The 23,759-nt window shown below is 42.7% G+C and overlaps 1 protein-coding gene across 1 annotated transcript in view; it reads left to right on the top strand.

Moving 5' to 3' along the window:
* Window positions 1–20,270: 20,270 nt before the first annotated feature.
* KCNK5 (potassium two pore domain channel subfamily K member 5) overlaps window positions 20,271–23,759 on the top strand; it is a 33,791-nt gene continuing 30,302 nt past the window's right edge. The window contains exon 1 of the mRNA XM_054822743.1: window positions 20,271–20,617. Within this exon, the coding sequence (XP_054678718.1) occupies window positions 20,432–20,617 (186 nt within the window). The 5' untranslated portion in view covers window positions 20,271–20,431. The remainder of the gene's footprint in view (window positions 20,618–23,759) is intronic.

Raw genomic sequence — 23,759 nt, 5'->3', positions numbered from 1 at the left:
TCTCCTTAGGGCTTGTCTTCAATGCTAAATGCTGCTTTTCCTACCTTTTTTTTTTTTTTAACCTTGGGGTAGCTGATGTACATCAACTATCCAAAGATAAAAGGAAAGGTAAAGAATACCTGCAGCCACAAGAACAGTTGCAGTTGGACAGGGGAGAAATGCTGGCTGTGGGGTAGAGCCTTAGTACAGTAGGACTTTGTAATCTTAGGGACACCTGGGAGCTGTCTACCATGTCATCTCATTCATGCTGGCACATGTGCTGGGCGAATGAGGTTGGGAGTAAAGGCTGTACAATGTGCACAAGAAACAGAGAAATGTTTTTAATAGTGATTTTGGAGTCCTGACTTTTCCATTTTGAACTGTAAAAAAAAAAAAAAAAAAAAGCCAGTTCTGTACTTTTCACACTGTTTCACATAATTGGTAGTCTTTGTTTTCAACTGCATTAAAGCCCTTCTGTACCTTCATTTTGGTCATTTTATTCTACGATAGCCCTTTCTATTGACAGAGAAATAGCTTGTTGTTGTTAATATTTTCAAGGCAGTGCACTGGAGAGGTACATTGACTGGAACAGCATTGCCCAGCTGTCCCAGAGCCTCGAATGGAATCCCGAAACTTCACGGGGCAAATATAAAGGGCTGGTGTGGTCAGGCCACCAGGTCCATCAGCAAGCCCTGACACATTTGGCTATGTTCCACTAGCAAGACACAGAAAGAGGATATCCTATAAGTCTCTTAGATATTCAGATATTTTTCTGTTCAAATCATCTTCCCTCCTTGTGCAAAATACTCGTGTCTCAGAAAGCTAGGATTAATGCTAAATTGTTGTTACTCACATTACAAGGCGAGGTCTTTAAGTTTAGCCAAGAATATATGATGATGACATACCTTTGTGTCTCAGATTTTTAACTGATACCACCATGTCCAAGGGAGGTAGAAGATGAAAGTATTAAATCTCCTTGGTTATATTAAATAAATCAAATTAAAGTATAAGGCTGGGAAGGAAAATTAAGTTCATTAAGCTGTGCTAAACCATGCTAACATTTTGCTTTCTCAGGGTATTTGACGCTGCCAGAAGATACCTCTCCGTTCCTAACTTTTCCTGAGTCTCCGTATCATAGGATAGCTTAGCAGCTGGCTTTTTAGCCTGCGCGTTTGCAGATCTCTTTGACTTCAGTTTCACATTGCATGCCATGTTTCCCTCTTCCACGCCCTGCTCTTTCCCCTCAACAAGAGATGCAAATACCAGATAACTGACAGTTTAAGAACTTGTGATCACCACTGGCTTTCATGGTTGGAGATCGTTATTAAATGAGACATTAGAAATCCCCAGGCATGGAAAATGTGTAGCTAGCTTGACGTTCAGGGCTCTCCACAGATCTTATGCCTGGAGATCTGAGATAGCTTAAATGTTAAAGTTCCTGTCGCTTCTGACTGTGAAGGTGATCTTGAAGTGGCCACTGCCCCTAACCTGCAGGCGGGCAAGTTTAAACAATCCTAGTCAAAAGTGTGAGTTCTCTCTTTGATCTCTCTGAACTGTTAATTGTTTATCCTCAATTAAATATTTACTTTGGACATGTTTTCTAATCTACGGCTTTATGCCGCACAACACAGGTGCAGACTCTTGCCATTTTAAGATTGCCGACATTATTTTCAAGATAAGCTTAAGCTTTAGTGTCTTGCAAAAAGACTGAGGCTCCTAGACATGCAAGTCATTTCTAAAAGGAGACTTAGGCTTCTAAATTGCTGAGCTGCATTTGGAGACTTAACCTCTTTACAGAAAAGAAAACTGTAATGACTAGACATAATACACTCTGATACATAGGAAGTTATGAGTGGCTTTAAGGATTTAGCTTAAGTCAGTAGGCAATCAACTGAAGCTAAATCAACATTGAGAATGCTATGTCTACTCAGATTACATCAGTTTAACATCAGTTTCTATACAGATATAAGACTTACTTGCCTAACACCTTTATAGCTGTGTGAGTGGAACTTTACACAAGGAACTGCTCTGAGAAATGTGAACACCTCTTTCAGTGATAGCAGCCCCTAGATCATCATTGCCATAATGTCACACTGCACCCTAAATTGAGTGAGTGTAACTATTTGGTATCACATACACTTAGAATGAGAACACTGTTATGACAGAACACGATCACCCAACACTTCTGGAAGTCCTGAAGTTCTTCCCAGCAGAGAGAGACCTCGTTTTACGCAGACTCCCGCATTCCCAGCAATGGCACTCAGAGACAGTCCTTGAGCAGAGCTGGCTGCCAGAGTTACAGTGCTTGACCTGGAAGACAGGAAGCAAGGAAACATTTAGACCCCTGGTTTTGAAACAACCTGTGTGGCAAGGCAGGGCTGATGGCAGGGGACCTGGGAGCCTTGAAGACTAAATCTGAGCCACCAAGTCAGCATTGTGGCACTGACACGGAGCTATGGACCTGGAAGCTCAAGTTCTTGGTTACTTTCCAGACCTATTGGCTGGACTCTGAGCAAGCTGCACGTCATCAGCAGATTCAGCCTGCACTTCTTCAGAAGTGCACTGAAAATATTTTGGTGAAACATTTTATGAGTTTTTAACCCATTTTATGGGTTTATGAGTATATATTTTCTAATAAAACCCTTTTACATTGCAAATTTCTCACTACTCTCAACAGTTAAATTTTCACAGTCACCTTTTGTCATGTTCATACAGTCTGTCTCAACATATTCGAGTTATTTGACTCTGCTAGTGCTTGGAGATCACCTAAAAATTCATTTGCAAGGAAGAAGGACAATAAAAAATTAAAGATAACCTTCACAAAGATATTAATCTTTCTCTTCCTTTGAGGTCTGAGTAGATAAAGCTATCTTATATATGTTAATGACACTCTTTGCTTCAGCATCACATCGCCTCCCAGAGATTTTATGGTTAATCTATGTATACTATTTCCCTCCCCATAATTCCTGTCTTTAAATCATTGCCTTCCCAGAACAAGCATACTCCTGTTCTGAATTCTGTTGATCTAGCATATAGTGGGGGATACTATAATAATAATAATAATAATAATAATAATAATAATAATAATGTACTATATCGTTAATATAATAAATTTTTAAAACAGTTACTATTTTATACATATAGTGTCATTTAATGTCTTTCCTGGTAAAAAATAAGTATAATAATCATTGTGCTGTATCATCAATAGTTCTTGAGCTTGAGAATGTGTAATCTAAAAGGAGAACTTATAAAAGCATGTAGGTATTCATTTACTCACTGGGTTCTGATTCAGCAGAACTCTTAAGCACTTACCTAAATTCCTGTGCAGCAAAGCATTTAATCTTAGATTAACTCAAGGTTTTGAATACATTTCTTTTCAAGAAAACACTGAAACTAAATAAATCCATAATCAAACTGAATTACAAATCCATATTGACCAGGATAGCCAACTGGGTTTAAAAAGAATCATGAAAAAGTCATTTGGACCATGTTTCCACCCAGAAATTGTACTGCTCCAACTATCTTCTAAAGTGCGGAAGAAGATATATTGACAGTGAAGTGTTCATATCAGAGTAGTTCACTACCATATGAAAAGCAGAACATTATATCTGCTTTTTTCAGCTGCATTTTTCCTATAGGTTTCAGCTATGCAGTTGTGCTGGTAAAAGTCATGCCTCGGACCTAAATATTATGCTAATACTAAATAGTCCACACTGGAAATGACAGAGAAACGAATAACCTCATCTGTCAAAGACATCATGAGGTCGTGAAGATAGAGCTGGATGGAAAAATACTTGCTGTGCCTGAAAAAATTTTCCTACTTCTTAGTTAACCAAAGGGTTCCCAAATGATTAGACTTTTTTTGGGTAAACACAAATGTAATATATTACTGTAAGAAAATAAAATAAATATGAGGACAGTAAAGACTGAAGTAGGGGACTAAAAGAAGATACAGGATTATAACTTTATCTATATTGTCAATGTCCTTCATCCCCTGGTTTCTGTTTCCATTCACATACTGCAAATGGCATAAACATTAGACACTAACTGAAGAAATGAAAGAGGAGCACACCAGTAGGAAGCAGTACTATAACACAGCAACCTCGGAAAGCTATATTCCAGCAGTAGGTAAAAACAAGGGCAGCAGCAGCCAAAACCCAGCAAAGGACAGAGAGTACCCATAACAGCACGTCTTCTGCAATAATCAGCAGATAGGATTAATATTCTTTTTGACACTTCCTTTTTTAGGGTTGAAATTTCCAAGTAAAGTAACATACCCTGACCTTAAAGTGATTTACAAAGCAAAAATAATAGTTTTTCTAGTTTTCATGAGGTTCTGGAACTGAGAACAATTGTCAATGCTATTTTTTTAAGATTCATTTACCTACAGGACTCTTTGGGGATCTCGGATGTTTTATAGTGAGCTTTTTATTTTTGTTTATTTGAACTACTGGCATCAGTCTCTGATTCAATAATGTGAGAGTATAGGAAGGAAGGAAACGTAAAGTCTTTAGCAAAGACTTTTTTTGCCTCCTAACTCTTTATAGGGAATTAGAAGTGGAAATTTGCAAACTAGAAACTGAGTTTTAGGTAGGCAGAAAAGAGTCCCCATCACCTCAGTTAATCAGCGTTCATTTTTCTAGTTGGCTAATGTCCTATGCCAGTGTCTGCTCGCTGATGTAATACTTTTTCTAAAATTTTATCATTCTTAAATTTCCATTTTGTCCTAAAGAATAAACCAACAAGATAGAGAATCCATGAATTCGGGGGTAACCTTTTGCTCTTTTTTCTAAAAGGAAGAAGTACTGGAATCTTTCTTGTATTATGACTGAAGATGAGTATTGCAGGTCCTTTCTGACTTCCCAAAATATTCTGGGAATCACTGAGATTAAGATTTTAAAGACCATGCAGTAACAGAATTTGATGTAATTACATTTCATTTAATCCAAAACCAGATCAATATGAGAGATGGCCCTGGATAATTAGTCAAGTGATTTGATCAATTCTTAACATCTTACATTGACTAATGTTCTTTTATCTGACAGGGAATGTTCAAATATATAAACCTATAAGCCTACAATATACAGCTATGCCTATAGGCATGTAGACAAAGCCACATTCATGGCTCCTAGCAGTAGCTCTGTGGTTCCTAAGCGGAATTTGAAAAGCCTAGATGTGCCCTTACCACCACCCAAACTTTAATCTGATCACTAAACATGAAATGTAGGATGACTTCTAAAAAGACCTTTCTGGGAATTCTCAGCCACATAGAAACTGAAAAGCATATTAGGAAACTGTTTTGTAAACATGCAAGTGAGAGGTGTTATATTTTTAACATATGAATACCTGGCAGATATTTCTGTTTCCATGAGAAATCTATGATAGTTGAATTCTCTAAGGTTAGGTGAAGTATCAGTCATTGTAACCACCCGAATTTATCCTGGACTAATCATGCAAAAATACTTTCATTTTTTATTTTACTGCAGAAACTGATAATACTGACAGAGAGTTGGCAGACTCAAACCTTAAGCCACCTTATTTTCCTACATTCATCTGCAAAGCTCAGAACTGTGTGTTTGTTCTCTAAAAAAAAAAAAAAATAAGAAAAAAAATAAAAAAGATTGGTGCCAGAAACCCAGCACTGACGCAACCCTTTGCTAACAACTCGGTTCCAATAAGTGGCCAGTGGGACTGGTGACACACTTCCTTTCAGAGCACTGACAATACAGAATTTGAATAGTGCATTGCATAACCTGAAGGTTTGCATTCAAAAAAATAGAGTAAAAGTTGCAATGATGAGCAAACTGAAATTCAAACACCCAGAGTATCAAATCAGCTATTCTCACAGGCAACTCCATTTTGAACAAATTGCCAGTCTTGTGTCGCACTCACTTTCCCAAAATGTGACAAGCAAAGACTATCTATCTTGGGCAGAGCTCCACCATCCCATTCTCAATTGGCTTAGCACTGTTACAGCTCCAGAAGTAAAGTGAACACAGCCAGATATGTTCTGTGCATCTTTATATATATATATCTCTATATATATAAAAACATATAGGGTTATAATTTAATGTGATAAAATCCCATTATGGGAGATGAATGCTACAGAACAGTTTTCAGATTCCCCTCTTTAATTTTCCATAATACACATATGAATCCATCTATGAATGCAAAATTAATTTACACATGCAAATTGCATAACTGATTGAACAGTTACTAGACTTGTGTGCTCAGGTGGGGGGATTATTTTAACATCTACCTCAAATTGTGTGGATGCAGTGTAGGCGTTCTGCTGAGATTATGACTAACATACCTCAGGGGAGAGCTGAGAGATGGTTCCAGGAACCTTCTCTAAGACAAGTGCCTCTGACTGCAGGTTCAGGATTGACCTCTTCCTTATTAAAGGAACATGTTGTACAAGTAAAAGGATATTATGCTGGATCTGGAAAATATCTTACAAGTATGTAGTAAGTGTGTGTTTAGATACTTAAATACTACATGCACCGCTTTCAGACTGTATTGTGTGTTTAGGGCATGACCCTGACTCGGAAGGCTACATATGGCAGAGTTGGTTTGTTTGTTTTTCAGTTCCATTGCTTTTTTTTTCTGCTCACCACAATCATGTCTAATTGTTCCTCTTGTTTTAAACATCCACTGACTGCATGCTTCTTCTAAGAGAGTGTAGACAGACCATCTCTATGCAAAGAAGGCACAAATAGCTTTGGGGTTTTTTTAAAAAGTGTTGTTTCTCCTCATATGCTGGACCTTGAGAGGGGAATGTACCTTCAGAAGTGACCAGCGCCCTTCAAATTCTTATCTAAAGGAATCCCACAGGAAACCTTGGAGCTCTTACAAAAATTTGGACTGACTGTTATTTATCAGATTTACAAGGACACTAGTCTTTGGCTATCGAGCCCTCTTGGAGCCACCAACTGTCTTCTCCCCTTCTTGCTTTTAACGGTAGAGGAAAATATTGACGTAAGTTTACTTCATGCTACCAATTTGTAGTACAAACAGGTTAACTATAAATTCTGGCAAGATCGTAGCTCAGTATTAGCCCTGAAGGCCTGACATCAGCGCCTGGTTATGTCAAGTTGCAGGCTGTCTAGCAACTGACAACAAACATTTGGACCCAGCCTTCACTGGGTGGGGAAACTGTAAGAGCATCTTTCTCACAGTAACCGGTGGCCTGCTGTCATTTCCCTGATGTGGTAGTCAGAGCCTTTAATGGCTGCACATCTCTCAACATCTTCTTAGTTACAAAGTTCCCGGTATTAATTTCTCTCCTGTATGAAAAGACCCATACCTTGCCTATACGGCTGATTCTTGTGACAAGCCAGAAACTGAAGCAACTGCTCTTGAGTAACAACCCAGAGGCTTATTATAAAACTATCTTTTTAAGCGTATTTCAATTGTGTCATTGTAATTAAATGCATGTAAAGCACTTCACAAACATCCAATGCTTGGGAAAGTTAAAAGGGAGACTTGACAGATACAGCCTATGCTAATATCTAAGAAGCAACTGAGTTCAGAAACTATTCCTAGAGCATGATAACACAGTTTGGGTGCCTTTGAGGAGTGACATTGGTATCCCCCTTGAGTGAACATGGTAAGCATTCAAAAAGAAGGCAAACAAAAATCTGAAAAATAACATTATGTAGTGTCATGACATCATGCTGGTCAGGTAAATTTGTGAGAATGATGGTGACAGAGAATCTTGTCCAGCAGGAACAGGAGGCAAAACTCTCATGGTCCAGTTGTGATGGATTCCCTGGGCCTTTGCTCAGAGTCCGTTTCTTGCCTCCCCTGCCCACTTTTGTTGTACTGTTCTTTTGTTGTTGTGGTTGTTCTTTATTTTCTTCTTAGTTTTGTGACCTAGGGTAATTCACACCACCATATCAGAGCTGCCTGTGAAAACACATTCCCACAACTTAAAGCTTTAGTTAGTGCTAAATAATGCTTATAAATTAATTTGCGACCATTAGATAAAAGGTATAAAGCCACTGTATTTCTATTATTATATTAATTCAAAGACCTTCTGATGGTATATTTTTGGGCCAAATCCTGCTCTCTTTGCAACTCAGAGCAGGGTAAAAGCTTTTTCAGCCCATGATCATTTTGCACTACTCCCAACTTGCTGAAATATGTTCTGTCCACAGCTGAAGAGTTGCTGGTGAATCCAGCCTGTTTTAAACTACGAGTGCTTGAGTTTATGACGTGGTTATCTGTACAAATGTGCAGACCTCCATGGTTCAAGGTCACTGTTTTAAACAGTATATCTTCACACGTACTTGTCTCCAGCTTTCTTAAGCATATTATTTAAAGCATTTTAAACAATGAAATTCTTACAGCCACTGCACTCACAACTCATTTTTCTACATTTTTACCTTGAGGGGTATCTTGCGCACACTATTCTGTAATAAACAATCCATGACAACAGAGGTTAAGTGAGGTGACAACAGAGATGGGTCTGCTCCAAAACTCCAGCTCTGAATGTATCTGAACTTCAGCAAGTTTAAAGTGCAGTGCAGGGCAATGAAACTCAGCCCTTTCTCAAGTCCTTATTTTCTTGACTTCATGGGTTCCTTTCATTTTCTGTGATACAAATTAGTCTTCACTTGGGCCATTTGCAGTTACTTCTCTGAAACACAAGTTTAGCTTAGGCTGGGAGGAGCATCCTGCTAGCACAGAAAAGAGAGCTGATAGTTCAGAAACAGAGCTGGTGGTTCCTCTTTTTCTTACTGGTTGAAGGGGCACTGTTCATCTCTCTGCCTCTCCTTCCTTCTGCTGGCGCCACAAGATTTCCTCTCCTCTTCCACAGTTCTGCAATTGCTGACACCCTTCGGAGAGCACAGACAGCCACAGTTTCTGTGTTTGAATAGAAGTGCTTTTCAGTACTTTGGCTCTGAAACACAGGAACCCAAAGAACTCATGTACTCTCTGACCTCCTTGCTTTAATATTTTATTTTTTTTTTAAATTCTTTAACGTACGCTAACCCCTTGACAATTTCAATGTTTTTCTAGGGAAAAGGGAACAACATTTACCTTGTGAGGAAGCTACAAGGAGCTTAGTAACCTGCATGGCAACAGATTCTCATGAAAAGAGCCTCTCTAGCCTAGCATGAACAAATGAATCTTTCAGAATAAGATACAAGATACAGCATTTTTAGGAGATTAGAGAAGGCCTTGGGCTGATCTGGTAAAAAGAAACTGAAGGCTGACAGGTTACAGCCATTTGGCAAGCCAAATAACAATGTGTGGTTCGCTATATGAAATTTCTCCATTTTTAAAAGGAAAAGTCAACCGTGGTCATTATTGCTATGGTTGTGATGGCAGTGATGTGATCCATTGGTAGATGCCAATAGGAGCCCTGCTGAGCCTGAGGCATTTTGAGTGAGATTCACTCTGCTGCCACCGTTCCGCTGCGCCCATCGCTCCCGGTGGCACCCCCAAGGTAAGAGCTGTTGCCAGCAGTGTGGCTGCAGAGAGGAAGCGTTCAAGCCTGGAGCTGGAGCAGGTGGAGGAGACCTCGCAGGGGCCTGCATTCAAAGCAACCTCGTTAAGCAGCACGCGTCTGCCAGCAGTGGCATGCCCTGTGCATCTCCTCTGTGCATGATCTGACACGCCCAGTGTCAGATCACGTATAGGAGCCGAGATGTGGGTATGCATTCTCAAGTGATGATTCCCTCCGACCTCCTCCCCTCTCCGGTGATGCAATTACCCGGGAGCCTCGCTGTTCCAGACTTTTGACAGTTCAGAGGTCTGCAAAGGGTTGAGCCAGACTCGTTTTGTATTATGGATGAAATACATCTGGCCAAAAAAAGTCCTATCTGTCTGGAGGGTTTTAGAGGCTTGTATCCATCCCCTGCATAAGCAGAATTTCTTCCAATAGATAATAGATAGGTTCCTGTCTGGACCAACAAGAGAGGAAAAATCTGAAACAATGAACGGGCTGTTTGTTTGTCAATGAGATGCTTGCTGGTTTTTGCTTGTCTCATTCTGAGGCACTATTTTGGGAGAAATATATTTCCTTCAGCAAGTGCACTTGGGAGCCTTGACCCGTGTCATCACAGCCACTGTACTCAGCTGAGCCTTTTTGCAGGAGGTTGGCAAGGCAGACCAATGCTCCGTGCCAGGCACCATAGATGTCACAATATTCTGTTAACTATCACTGCATGTAGCAGACGCTCAAGCAGGAACGTTTCTGAATATAAACTGCACTGTCCAAGCATGGACAATGTATGGAGGTGGACCACTCAAATAGGACAGAAGAGTGATGTAAAAGCTTTTTCCTGCCGTAGTAGTTGCAACCTTCATTCTTTGTCTTCATAGTTCAGTAGGCACAAGGGCTTTGGTGGTACTTTCCAAACTGAGAAGAAGAAGAAAAAATAAAGATCCCCACTCCTCCCAAATAATCTTTAGTTCTTTTTAATCAAAATTCTCCCATGTGGCGGAGTGTAACACAAGAGTTATATCCCACTTACAGCCAACCTGAGGATTAAGTAGAACTCAGGTGCTATATAAACCATACCCTGGCCCTGCACAGAGGGCTGAAATTCACTCAGTATTGTGCTGTGCACAGTCCTTCAGTGAGAAAGTCAATACAAGGAATCAAGACTATACCAGTATTACCGTTCTTATGCTATGTATGTATCTGGTTCTACTGTTTTCCCTCTTGGCCCAACAAGTGTTGATATTACAGCAGAGGCAGCTTATCCAGCTAGAAGACGAGCTGCCTGCAGGACTGGCCATAGAGAAGACGCTGTGAGAAGAAACAGAATATGAGAAACTGTCAGAGCTCAATGGGAATAAGTTGTGTGTCTAAAACTCCCCCCAGAAGAACAATATATCTTTCTAGTTTGGAGGACATTTTAGTATAGAGGACTTTATAGCTCAGTTTTGTGAATGTGACTGTTTCAGCGGAGGGCTTTGCATGTCACAGGTGGCCTGTGTCAGTTTCAGTGGCTTTTCACTGGTGCCTAAAAGATGATTTGTGAGTTCTGATATATTGCCTGGAAGTGGCCTCCCATATGTGAGATAATACTTAGTGTTACAGAGAGATAGGACTTTTTGTGTCCTGCATTCCAGTTCACGTGTAACCTTCCACTCTCATTTTTACCTACTTATCAACATATCATTTGGATAGTTTTAAGAAATATAAATGTGCTCGGAGCAGGGAAAGTTCTGCTGACTTTTTCCTCTATGACTGCATAATGTCTGCCTTTCTGTGAAGCTGAGTTTAAAAGTTGGATCAGGTGTGCTGGAAGCTCTTCTCCTACCCAGTCTGTTTAAAAACAGGCATAAATGGCGTAAAGAGACTGACCAAAAAAGGCAGAGAACTGGATATGCAGCTTTGAAGTTAGTTCAGGAGAATATCAGAGTCATTCTTTCCATTGTTATTTGAACGCTCTCATTACTGCATGGTACGGTGTATTCTTTGGAAAAGAAGAGGAGTGCATATGGGGGAACAGATTGGACAGTGTTACAGTCTAAAGTTATTTGCTATTCACTCTGCAAGGTACAACTGAAGACATAATTCACTGCAGTGACTAACTGAAAGGTGCATATTGCTTCTGTATGCATTGGCAAACTGTCCAGCTGCTAGTGCGAGCTCTTCCTTACCCCTGCACCCTGGCCCTGGGGCACCCAACTGTTGTGAAAAGCCTGTGTGGAACTGCAAAAGTCACACATGGAAAAGACAGAGGTTATTTGATCTGCCTCCTTAGCAGTGCCAGATTGCACCTTTTATATTATTCAAGGCATTTTTACTCTCCTTTTTTGCTCTCTCTGCTGCTGTTTGAAGGTATTAAAACCTGCTATCTACACAGGACTGAATTTGGGCTTTATGTCTAAACCACGATCAATGTAACAATAGTAGATCTCTGACATGGAAGACTGCTGGACTTAGAGGTGTTCTCCACCAAGTGGAGAACAGAAGGAAAGAAAAGGTTCAGATTTGTACAGGATCCTAAAGCGTGGTGTCTCTCTTCAGAAACAGATATGAGTTTGCATCAAGATTAAATGGAGAAAAGACATTTTAGTTTAGTCACTCCAGATGTCAAAGCCAACTTTTTTTCTGGAAAAATGATAGCTGTAGTGTCTGATCGTCTGATCGTGTGGCCCTGTTGCCTACAATGCGTTCAGCGGAGGCCTGCAATGGCAGCCAGCCTGCACAACCCTTCCTGCAGGCTCCAGCGCCATCCTTTCTTACCGTGCCTGACTTGCTGCAGCAGCAGCCTCCCCACTGTCTCTTTGCCAGGAACGACCACATCAGCTTTTCCCGCTCTTCCGTACTAGTGACATTAGGTATCAAAATCCCCTCTCTGCTTTACCTATGAGCCCCAGTAATGTCCTTCCCACACTGCTGTGTTAATGGGTGCCAGATTTCCACACATTATCATGATAATGGATATTCCAATTGTAATCTTTCCACATTGCTCTCCAAGCAGATTTAGATGCCAGCATTGCAGCATGCCCTGCAAGCTGGCCAACTATAAAGAAAGGCAAAGGAATTTAACCTCTCTAGATTTCATGCAAGGCATCCGAACACTCCAACAGAGCGCTGCAAAATAACTCACTTCCCACTGCTGAGAATAATTATTTGTTAGTTAATGTATAATTGTGTAACTAGGGCCTTTCCCAGCATTAGAGGGAAATTTGAGAGGCAGGTCTTCAACTGATAGATGCAGGTTTAATGATCTTGTCCCAAGTGCTTGTAAAAGACTAGCGCTGAGACAAGCCCAGAACTAAATGAGGCCTTCCTTATTAAGCAAGGCTGCTGTATTTGCACTAGACAGCACAGCAGAAGAAAGATGTTTCTGACAGTTCTTTTATTCAACTGGCTTAGACATTGCTTATTTGTCACGTTTTAATAGTTCTGAGGCAATTATCAGTTCCTTCAGTCAAAATGAAAGTTGCATTGTCATCTGTTTATAATAGACACATATTCAAATAACATACAACACAGTTAACGTCAACTGTCAGGTTCTGACCACTTCTGTTTAGTGAAAGCAGCACGATTTCTTCAACGCAGCTAAGGAAAATGATGTTTTTGGTAGGGCAGAGGCCGCTGTCCCATGGTCTGTTGTACACGTAGTACAATAACTTCATCAAGGCAGCCTGAGCCTGTCCACGTGCTTGTGACACAGTGGCAGTAATGCAAGACTGTACACTCCAGACTACTTTTAGACTTATCTTGGAAGCGAGGGGGTGGAGGGGTAGGGGGGTGTAGTTTCTGCAGGACACATTTCTGCACTCAAATATGGGCTGTGGTAATCAGAGCTGTCTTATGAAAATTAAGGGCTTCAGGCTTCTTGGCGTATTGCCAGGACAACCTTAACTCGGGCAAAATGTTGGTGCTCCTCCTTCCCCTGTGAAAATTTCATCACAAAAGATGATGATGCAAATTGCTTTATAGGATCACAGACACACCTTTTATTAACTCTGATTGTCACTGAATTGCAAAAGATTGGGGGTGAGAGTAGGGAGTGAAGCAAGGGTAGAAGATGAGGCAGACCTAAGAGCCAGGTTCCCCAGCCCGGAGAATCTTTATTGTTACAAGTATCCCCATCAGTGAGAGTTCTTGAGCAAAGGCTGCTGACCTGAGTGTTTGCAGATTGGTCCCATTATTTGCATACGCTTCCTTGTTCCAAAGAAATCTTAAGCACATGCAAGCAGAGCACTGAATTTTGTGTCCTGACTGAAGCAATGCCATCTGCGGAGTATACCCATCTCCTTACTGACTCAATCTTTTAAAATAAATAAACTACCCCATGTAGTTTTTATTTCCTCCTCCTCCTCCCTTTTTCTTCTTCTCTCTTTGGCAAAAGAAGTATCTAATATTCAGAGGAAATGAGTTGTGAAACCTCTAACAGCCTGCTAACCATTAGTTTCTATAACCCATGTTGGCAATGCAATATTCACTGGGGACCTCTGGCTGGCTCAGATGGTCCTCTTGAGTGAAAGAAGCGGCTAGGGCTGTTCACTTCTGGATGCCCTTAGAGAGCACCGCATCACTTCATCTTGATAGGCTCAGTGTTCCCTCCCCCATCCCTCTTCTTTCCCTCTCCCCACCAACTGCTCCAGTGATTTTTTCAGATGTACCAGATCCCCAGGTACAGTTAGAGGTTGTCTATTATGCTCTCTGCCTTCCCTTAACTCTGATTTCTGCCAGGCTTCTCCCACACCTCACTGCTGGCACCGTTGTGAGTCCAGCCTGAGTTACCAGGACTTCTCCATGAGCTCCTCAAGGAGAGCAGCAAAGTGGGCAATTTGAATCTGCTCCCATTCACTCACTGCTTCCTCAGTTTCCCTGGACTTTGTTCCAATTGTGAGACCAACAGGCTATTGGACAGAATGATGAACAGAGCACTGCTGAGGTGCTACACAACAGGATGAAAACCTCCAGCATCTAATTTGCTTTACCACCTCAGACATGGGTTATCTTGCAATTGACTGTAACCCTCCACACACATCCCTGAAAAGCCATTGAGAGCCAAGAGCATGGTGCTCACCATGAGACCAGGACCAGTGTAAGATATAACTTGCAGGCAGCTTTTATGCTTACAGCAGTGACAATAGTCTAGCTGTTGACCAAAGCACTAGACCAGGTGGATTTTTTCCTGATGTTCTAACTCAGTCATTTTTGTGCCAAGTTGCCTCCCTGGAGTCATATCTGCTAGTGACCTGGATTTGCTTGCTACTTCTACACTGGGTTTTGGCATGTGGGAGGCACCACTGGAAGGCAACAAACACTGAGATATGAGTTGTCTCCAAACCCTCTTAGTATCTCCCCTGATAATAGTCTAGAAGGGTACAAACCATAAGTTAAAAGCTACCAACAGCTTGCAAGCACTTTACTTGCGGGACAGCTGTGGGTGTTATGGCTCAGCCTTTGCTGTCTTCTTTCCCAATACCGCACATGATGGAGGAGGGACCACAAAGGACCTGTGAAGGTAGACTATGCCAGGAACTCTTGTCTTCTTACAAAACTCCTTTAAGCATAGAAGGAAGAGGCACATGCCTGGAGACAGTGTGGGCTGTGACCGTTCTTTCACTCAAGGACACTGAGCACAAAAGCAACTAGTATCCATAGCAAAATATTATTTGAAATTCATGCTCCTTTAACTGAATGTAGCCAATTTTCTTGCTTGCTTACTTGATCTTTTTTTCCTCCAGATAAGACCCAAGCTAATCTTGTGAGCTGGATTGCTCACAGGATTTGGAACAGGAGAATAGGTGATAAGAATATGATCCTTTTCGATGTTTTTAGGATGTATAGCAGTCCTCATTTATTATCCACAAGACTCTATTCACCCAAGAGGGAAAAAAAAAAGCCATCAACATTCTCTCTGCCTTTCCCTCTGCCAAAATTAATGCGGTGACTTTGTTTCTATAAAGGGAAGAGGTAGGTGGGAACAGCTCTTCAGTCATGTTCACTAACAAAACATGAGCACTACACGCCGGGCATAGAAGGGAGCCCGATGTGGATGCGGGAACTGCCCAGTCACACACAAGGCCCTCCATTGCACAACCTGGCACGCAGACATGCAGCTACGCCACCCAACTGGGAGACGGGGGAGGCCAACAGCTCCTTGAATTCTCCCCTGTAATCTGCCCTGTCACATTCAGGGAGATGCCGTAACACTGGAGAAGACTTTTGCACTACGTGACACGAGATTGATAAAAGTTAATTTAAACTGGTTTGGGAGACAAGTCTCAGAGCAGTGTGCAGACATTCATCCATATTACTATACACAAATAGAATTTAACTCCTTCTTAATGACACAAAAATAAGACTCAACAGTGATGTTTTACATAACAAAATAACAGATTGTTGGATTATTCACTGACTCTGTTACCATGGTGCTCAGCTAGCCTTGAGCACACTATCTAGAATAGTAATGTGCTCCAGGTATCATGATGGTAAAACCTACCCAGTCCAGGACCGACATCGTTTGAGTTGAGGGATTTTGTACAGCTTTACACTGAACTGTCTAGATCACTGACATGAATGTCAGTGTGAGGGACTGTCATAAGTGTTTGGTACTACCAGTGTTTATCTGCAAGACTGAGGCCATGGTGAAGCAGAAAGAGGAGGCCAGAGTCTTTCTTTGTAAAATATTTAGAAGGAGACAGGGTTTCATCATCCAGTGACTGCTGCGGATGGCTGAGGAACAAGGTAGTCAAGGAAATACATGCAGAAAAAATGTTGAAATACATGGACTTCCTGATGAAGACATTTCTCTTGAACACTGCAGGTATCTCAGTGAAAAACAGATGATCCAAATGCATATTTTTCCTTGAACACATTACAGCCATTCCACACAGGTGTTGTACTCATCACCAGTTATTCATTAAGTGGCATGACTAACATCTGTCATGTGGTGTTTGTTCACTCATTATCTGTCCATGGGTGAAGAAGTCTGTTGCAGTGGTATGCAGATTGTTTTGGTAAAGGTTTTTATTTTTTTTTATTATTATTTAGTATATGTTGCTGTATGTTCAGGGCACAAAACACACAATGTCTAAATACTTAGGCCAAGAGGTGTGAACAATCCTGTGGAGAATTTCTGAACTTTCTACAAATGTCTCATATAAAATTCTGCATCATCTGCAGACCAGCTTTACCCTTTCTGTATGCACCGGACTGTACAAAGAAGCCAAAGTGCTTGTGATGATAGTACACCCCTCAACTTACTTAAAACCATACGTGGCTAGATGTATAACACTTGAAAGCAATGTTGGAGGTGTCCAAATTTCAATGGATAGAGAAAAGTGAAAGATGCAGAGTTGACAGACATCATTGAGAACAGAGCCATCAACCAGCTGAAAATAGACTTACAAGTGAAAAATGGCACAGGCTTGAAGAGAGGCTCATAGTTCATACTCACTACAACATACGCTCCTTGCCACTACATGACAGGTTTCCTGTGCCCAAATAATGTCTTTTACTTGCTCCATCTAACACATTTTCTGATATTTATTCATTCATTTCAAGCTGCTCTAGGAAACATCTGTACAGCAAATGTGTCTTAGACATACAGCTTGGATGAAAGAGATTTCCTTTTGGACTGGACTGCCTGAAATAATGACCTATGCAAATAATATAAATGATTGATACTTGTGGTATAGCTCACCATAGTGCTATCTGCTGTTTCTCTCTTGATTTTTTTAATGAGATTTTAAAGCCTTTGAGTGTATAACCCCAGCCTTTTCATTAACTTAGCTAGCATGAAAAGCTGTGGGGCCTATGTGGCAGGTGCTGTGGGTTAACAATAGGGGTACTGTTTAATCCAAGGGAAACAGAGAGTAGAAAAGGGCCATGAATGGAAGGATATGGGATCTTTTATGAGGTCAGGAGAGGCATTTTAGATCAGGAGGTGCAAAGAGAGGCCAGCTACAGAAAACATTCATTCTTGCCACGCTCACTTGGACAGCAGCATGAAATTATGCCTTGTAACTTGTTCCGCAAAAGGTGAAGGAATAAAAGTGAAATATCTAAATGCCAGAAAGTTGTTGATACTCAGAGGATCACCTCTACTTGTAGGAGTAGTTGGCTAAGGTTCCCTGGGGAATAAGCTATTCTTCTGGGTGGTGTTCCTTTCCAGGCTTATCTCTTTGAAACTTGGAGAAACACAAGGAGACAGTCTAACAAGTGCAATAGCATTTCAACCCAGGGAAAAATGGTATGTGATTTACAGGTTGGTTTGTTTTTAAACACTGAGTCAGTTACTGAGAGCACTAATTATGCTATCAGGGTTGGGAGTTTAGAGTGGAAAGTAGAAATGTTTAATCAAAATTGCAAAAACAAACTTTCTATAAAACGCCTGAAAGTGGTTTTGCTCTCATCTGTGCTTTATAATTGCAGTAGGTTCAGGGTCATTCATGTCACTCCTTGGGCCTTTAAGATAGTGTTTCAATGGTATAAATGGGCCTTTAGAGACTTAGAGACAGATGGAGAAGAGTACAGTTTCAAAATTTAATCAAATACCTTCCAGTTACGAGGCACAGATGTTCAGGGTCAGGAACACACAAGTGTAATATTGCTATAACGTGTCAGGCTACTGACAGTGCTGTTGGAATAACCTAACCATTTGCAGGTGACTCAGAAGAAGGTGCGAGAGCACCAAAAGGAAAATTATATCATAGTTTGCCTATGGGAAGAGTTCTTCCTCAATACTTTCAGTCAGCTGCCATAAGTATTTACATACCTTACAGTTTTTAACTTTAATTTTAAATCGGTGAGGCAATGATGGATGCTCACATTATTCATTTACGTAGCCAATGGCTTTTCAAGTTTTGCAAAGCTCTTGGGCCAAGTGATAACACCTGGGAATAATTTTCATGTAGTAATTATGCATCATGAAATTCTTCTTTTCAATTAAAAGTTCTGCCTTACAACTTCGTGAAACTTCCCTCATTTTTGCCTTAATAAAAAAAAGGTTACTGTAGTTTCTCTATGACACTCATTATTTTTAAAATGTTTATTATGATGCCTTCTACTTGATTTCTCCTCTAGCACGTATAAATGCTTTTTTTTTTTTTTACTGCTACATTTTGGCAATCTTTTTCTTTTCTTAATGTTTCCTTTACATAACTGGGGAATCCCATGCAAAGGCAGCGATGCTGATCACGTAACATGCTTGTGGATTTTGTGGTTTTTCCAGTCGTGCTTTTAGGCTGCCAGGAACCTCTTGCAGTTGTATTTTCACTGAGCACTATACACAGTAGTAGGAAGGACTGCTTAAGGGCCATATAATTTTCTGTGGGCGGTCTCATAAGAGCATCCATTGGGCATGATTCAAAGTTTTACAGATAGGTGTCTGGATACCTCCTAACCAAGGCAGTTCCTTTGCCTTCCACATGCTCTTCTTTTTGTTTTCTTGTATTCTCTAGCATATTTTCCAGTTGTTTCCTTCTTCTTTCCCATTCTCCTCCATTCTCCCTCCTCCTGTTTCAACTGTGTCTGCATGACAAATTTCAGCTGGCTCGTCTCAGCCCTTTGGTGTGTGGACTCCAGCTGACATACCCATACATCCCAAAATCCTTAGTGTTGATGCAGTTGATATCGACAACTCTGTATTTTTGAGTGTTTTCCTCCTACTGGGGGAGGGAAGGCAGATGAAGAAGGCAGAAAATAAGTTATCCCTATAAAAACAGTGCTTCTAAGATAAACCATGTCCACACCATAAGCCCTTTGCCATGGTGCATAACATGTCATCCTAACCCATCACTGACTTGCTCTTTCCCTGACCCATTTAACCCCATTTCCAGCCCCATTCATTCAAATCAGTTGGGTTGCCTTCCTTCTGTCTTGAAATGTGAACATGGAGGAGCATGCACTCGTGTGTGGCTGTAAGCAGCTCCCAGGAAGGGCTCCGTGAACATGGTGAGCTTCGAGAGAGCTTCTGCCCGGATGGGTTTCTGAACATCTTGTGGAAAATAACTAACTGGGGTCTCTCCCTCACTCCCAAACTCGCAGGCACACAGGTGGGCGTGTATAGGAACATTTATTATTGAATATACAAAATTCATGAAGGGAGGGAGATGCAGTTCCTGCTGGGAAGGCTCTGTAACGCACACGTGCGGACAACATCTTGGGGAAGAAGCGAAACCTGCCGACAGCCCTCCTTTTCTCCTCAGAGCTCCTGCTCGCCTTTCCCCTGCACTTCGCTGGAGCCAGGAAAGGCAGCTCTCGTTTCACAGCCTTCCAGTGTCGAAAACGAGACACTCCCGCTGAACCTGGCTGCACGAGGGAAAAAGTAAAGTAAAAATGAGGGACGTTACCCCTTCTTCCCTTGACTCAAGGAAAAATACGGCGGGGAAAACACGGGTCTGGGCGCAGAGACCACTCCTGCTGGGGGGGAAGGCGCCCGGGGCCGGGCTCACCTCAGCGGCCCCCACACCCGCTCCCAACGGCCGCGCGGGCAGGGCGGGAAGAGGAGAGGTCGCGGCCCCGCTCCCCTTCCCCCAGGCGGCCCCTCACGGGCGGGCGATGGGCAGACCCAACCGCCGCCCGGTCGCCCGCCCCGCGGGGACTGTCCGCCCCTCACCCGGCGGGGTCGGGAGCACCCGGGGGCACTCCGCCGGCTTTTCCCCCGGCGGCAGCCCCGCATGCGCGGGCGGGTTGGGGGAGGAAGCGGGAGGGCACCAAATTCAAATCGCTGCTGAGGAGGGTGGGGAGAAAACTGGGGGAAGGAGGTAGCTGGGGTGAGCGGAGCGGAGGAGGGAGGAAAGGAGGGAGGAGGAGAAGAAGAGAGTGGGAGGGGAGTGTGGAAGACTCTAAGGGAAGCTGCAGAGGCCGGGAGAGGAGGCACGGCGGACGGTGGGGGAAGGCAGAGGTGTCAGGGGAAGGACAGGGCGGTTTCAGGCACCCACGGCCGCTGCGCGGGGCAGCCGCCCCGGCCCGCCCGCCGCGCTCCGCCCGCCTTCCCTCCCTCCCGCCGGCACCATGGTGGACAGGGGCCCCTTGCTGACCTCGGCCATCATTTTCTACCTGTCCATCGGGGCAGCGATCTTCGAGGTGCTGGAGGAGCCGCACTGGCGCTCGGCTACCGACGACTACAAGCGGCAGAAGACGGAGCTGCTCAAGCAGTTCCCTTGCCTGGGCCAAGAGGGGCTGGACAAGATCCTGCAGGTACAGCGGGCGCCGCCGGGGCGGGGGCTGTGGCAGGGCTGGGGCTGGGGGGTGCCGGGTGGCGGTGGCGGGCGGCGGCAGCAGGTGCTGCCGGGCGCCCCGGAGCGGAAAATACCGCGCCTTTGGGCGGGCGGGAGGAGTGCTGCCGGGGCTGCAAAGCCAGTCGGCTTCCCGGGACAACCCGACCGTAGCTGCGTCCTCACAAAGCCCGGTGCCTAAAAACTGTCCCTCGAGCGGGAGCGCGGGGAAAGCTCTTAATTGTTCTTAACTACTTAATGATAGAGTGATTAAATGGGTCCGCGTTTCCTTCTCCCCCCCCCCAAGTGATAAAGGAGCTCGGGGTTGATTTCGGTTTTAGCTGGCTGGTGCTGAGGACAGGAGGAGTTCCCTCAGGGAGTGTGCTCCCGCAAGCCCGTCTGCTGCTAAACCCAGTAGCCGTGAATGCAACTCTTGTTTTAGAACCCAGGGTGGTTTCTTCTGCCTCAATGGATGTTGTGTTATGAGGTAGGGAAGGTGAAGCCAAGCGTCTTGATCCTCTGCTGTTTGGTCTGATTTCCTTCCCGTCCTCTTCTGTTTTGCGTGCTGAATACTCTCGTTGTGAGGAAAACGTGTCTGGGCGTCCGAGTGCGGGTCCCGGAGGTCAATAGGGGTAACCGAGGGCAAGGCTGAATGCCTCGCACGGAGGGATGCTTGCAACTCTTAGGCTGTTATTTTTACTTTAGGAGAATGACTTCTTTTCAGGCTATAAGGAGTTGATGATCCTCCTATCTCGCTCATCTGGCAGAATGTCTCTTCAAAACTAATTATTAATCAATAGCATGTATGAAATCATGGAGCAGTACATACTTGGATAGTGCCTTTTTATGGATGTGGTGTCCATTAAAACGTGGTGGCAAGCAACGGTGAACCATGAAAAATAGGCTGTCTAGATATGTGGAACTCCAGTGGTGAGAATGAGTCATTTGGGTGTTTATTTCAGAAATGTTTATGTTGACTAGATCTGCTGGTCATTGTGTTTTGGATTTTTTTTTTAATTTTGCTTTTAAATTCACTAAAAGTCTACTAAAATGCTGAAATACAGAAGACTGGGAAAATGGCTCATTAGTTTTGTTGGTGTAATCAATACTGTGCAAGCTTAAAAGAGGATATGGTTCTTGATCCTAAAAGTTTGTGGTTTAAATTCTCTTTCTTCAGTTGGTGACTGCTTTCTGTTTGCTTCAGATAGCAGAGCTTTCTGGTGGTAGCGTCCTTATTGTTACCATCTTAGTACCCCATTAAATATGTGTTTGTGGTATACAGTGGAATGGGTGGATGGAGGCTTGAAACTCTAAAGGGATGCTGGAAAATTAAAGACATGCTATGTTTTTTGAGTATACTTTTGCTGTTCAGGAATCTTACTGAAATCTTACTCTAGGCTATATCCCAAACCTGTTTTAACATCCTCAAGAAAAAAGCCCTTATTTGGATTGTGATGCACGTTGAGCCTGACATGTTTAACTTGTTGTAGACATAATGCAGAATCTAGATGCTGGCTCAATTTAGGATGAAATTCATGTTGGTATGAGGGAATCATTAGCTGTTGTGGGTTTGGGTTTGGGTTTTTTTTTTCATGATCCTTATCACACACCTGAAGTGGCATAAAGATTTTTTTTTTTTCCTTAAAACACAAAATGACAATGAAAAAATCCTCTAGAATGAGGATGGGTGCAGAAGCAGTGAGGAGAAAAGAAAGCAGTATAAGGTGAGCTATGGCCAGATCAAAATATTTGGTCTGAATATCTCTCCCCAGCACAATGTGGAGGGCCTTCCCTCTTCAGTGCATGTTAGTTCCTGGTGATATTCTCATATTCTTGTGATTTCAGTTTTGCCTCTGTACTACTTCCAATCATACCTTACTTTCTGTGTCCAGTCTTGCTGGCTTGATGATCCCTCATAGATATTCTGTTGTCATATTAAGCTCAGGTTAGCTAAAATGTAAGTCTTACCTTGCTCTTATTTCACTCTTACCGGTAACTGGAAACTTCACTGCCTGTTTTCTTCCAGACTTGTAGTTTTGTTCCTGTTCTTATTCAACTTCTGTGTAAGAAGTGATGGGAAGAAGGGGAGTGGTATCTTTTACAGAGGAGGATGACAGGGTGAAATCTAGCCCACCTGAAGCTAACTGGAGTGGGGGGAATCATGTAAGGGCATCAGGATTTCGTCCTGAATAAGCTGTAAAGTATATCAGAAATAATCCTTGTAGTTGTCCTTTCTTGACCGCTATCCGTGCTGCTTCTGTTGAGTTCTGGTGAATCTTTAAAACATTACTACATCTGTTCTCCTTCAGCAAATCCTGTTCATCCTGTTTTCGTATTAAACCTCAAAATTTATTCTCTTACGATACATCCAGAATGTTGTTTTGAAAACATGCGTTTCCCCCCTTCCCAATCCTCACCTCTGTTTTATTCATCTGAGCCTCTTCCATGGATTCCCTGAATTTGTGCTTGGGATTTTGCATGATTTGACTAATTGCTCTGCTCTTGTCTCTTTTTTTTTTTTTTTTTTAAACGCCTTCAGTCTTCATCTTGGAGCCTTTTCTCTCACTCTGCTTGTGGTCCCCACTGACACTCGTGACTCTACAGAGCCACATTCAGCTTTGTTACTACTTCACTGATATTTTTTTAATATCACCATTTAAAACACACCGGATAAAGTTCTTCCACAAATATCACCAACTATAGAATTTTAAATCAATCATAGAATGTCCTGAGTTGGAAAGGACCTATAAGGATCATTAGGTCCAACTCCTGGCTCCACACAGGACCAGCCGAATCAGAGCATATGACTGAGAGCATTATTCAGACGCTTCTTGAACTCAGTCAAGCTCGGTGCTGTGACCACGTCCCTGGGGAGCCTGTTCCAGTGCCCGACCACCCTCTCAGTGAAGAACCTTTTCCTGATATCCAACCTAAACCTCCCCTGTCACAGCTTTATTCCGTTCCCACGGGTTCTATCACTGGTAACCAGAGGGAGATCAGCGCCTGCCCCTTCGCTCCCTCTCATTAGGAAGCTGTAGGCCGCGATGAGGTCTCCCCTCAGTCTCGTCTTCTCTAGGCTGGACAAACCAAGGGACTTCAGCCTCTCTTCATATGTCTTCCCCTCT

Source organism: Grus americana, chromosome 3 (assembly GCF_028858705.1).
Source record: "Grus americana isolate bGruAme1 chromosome 3, bGruAme1.mat, whole genome shotgun sequence".
Lineage (NCBI taxonomy): Eukaryota > Metazoa > Chordata > Aves > Gruiformes > Gruidae > Grus > Grus americana.
The sequence above is the reverse complement of the archived record's forward strand: the minus strand, read 5'-3'. Positions and strand labels throughout refer to the sequence as shown.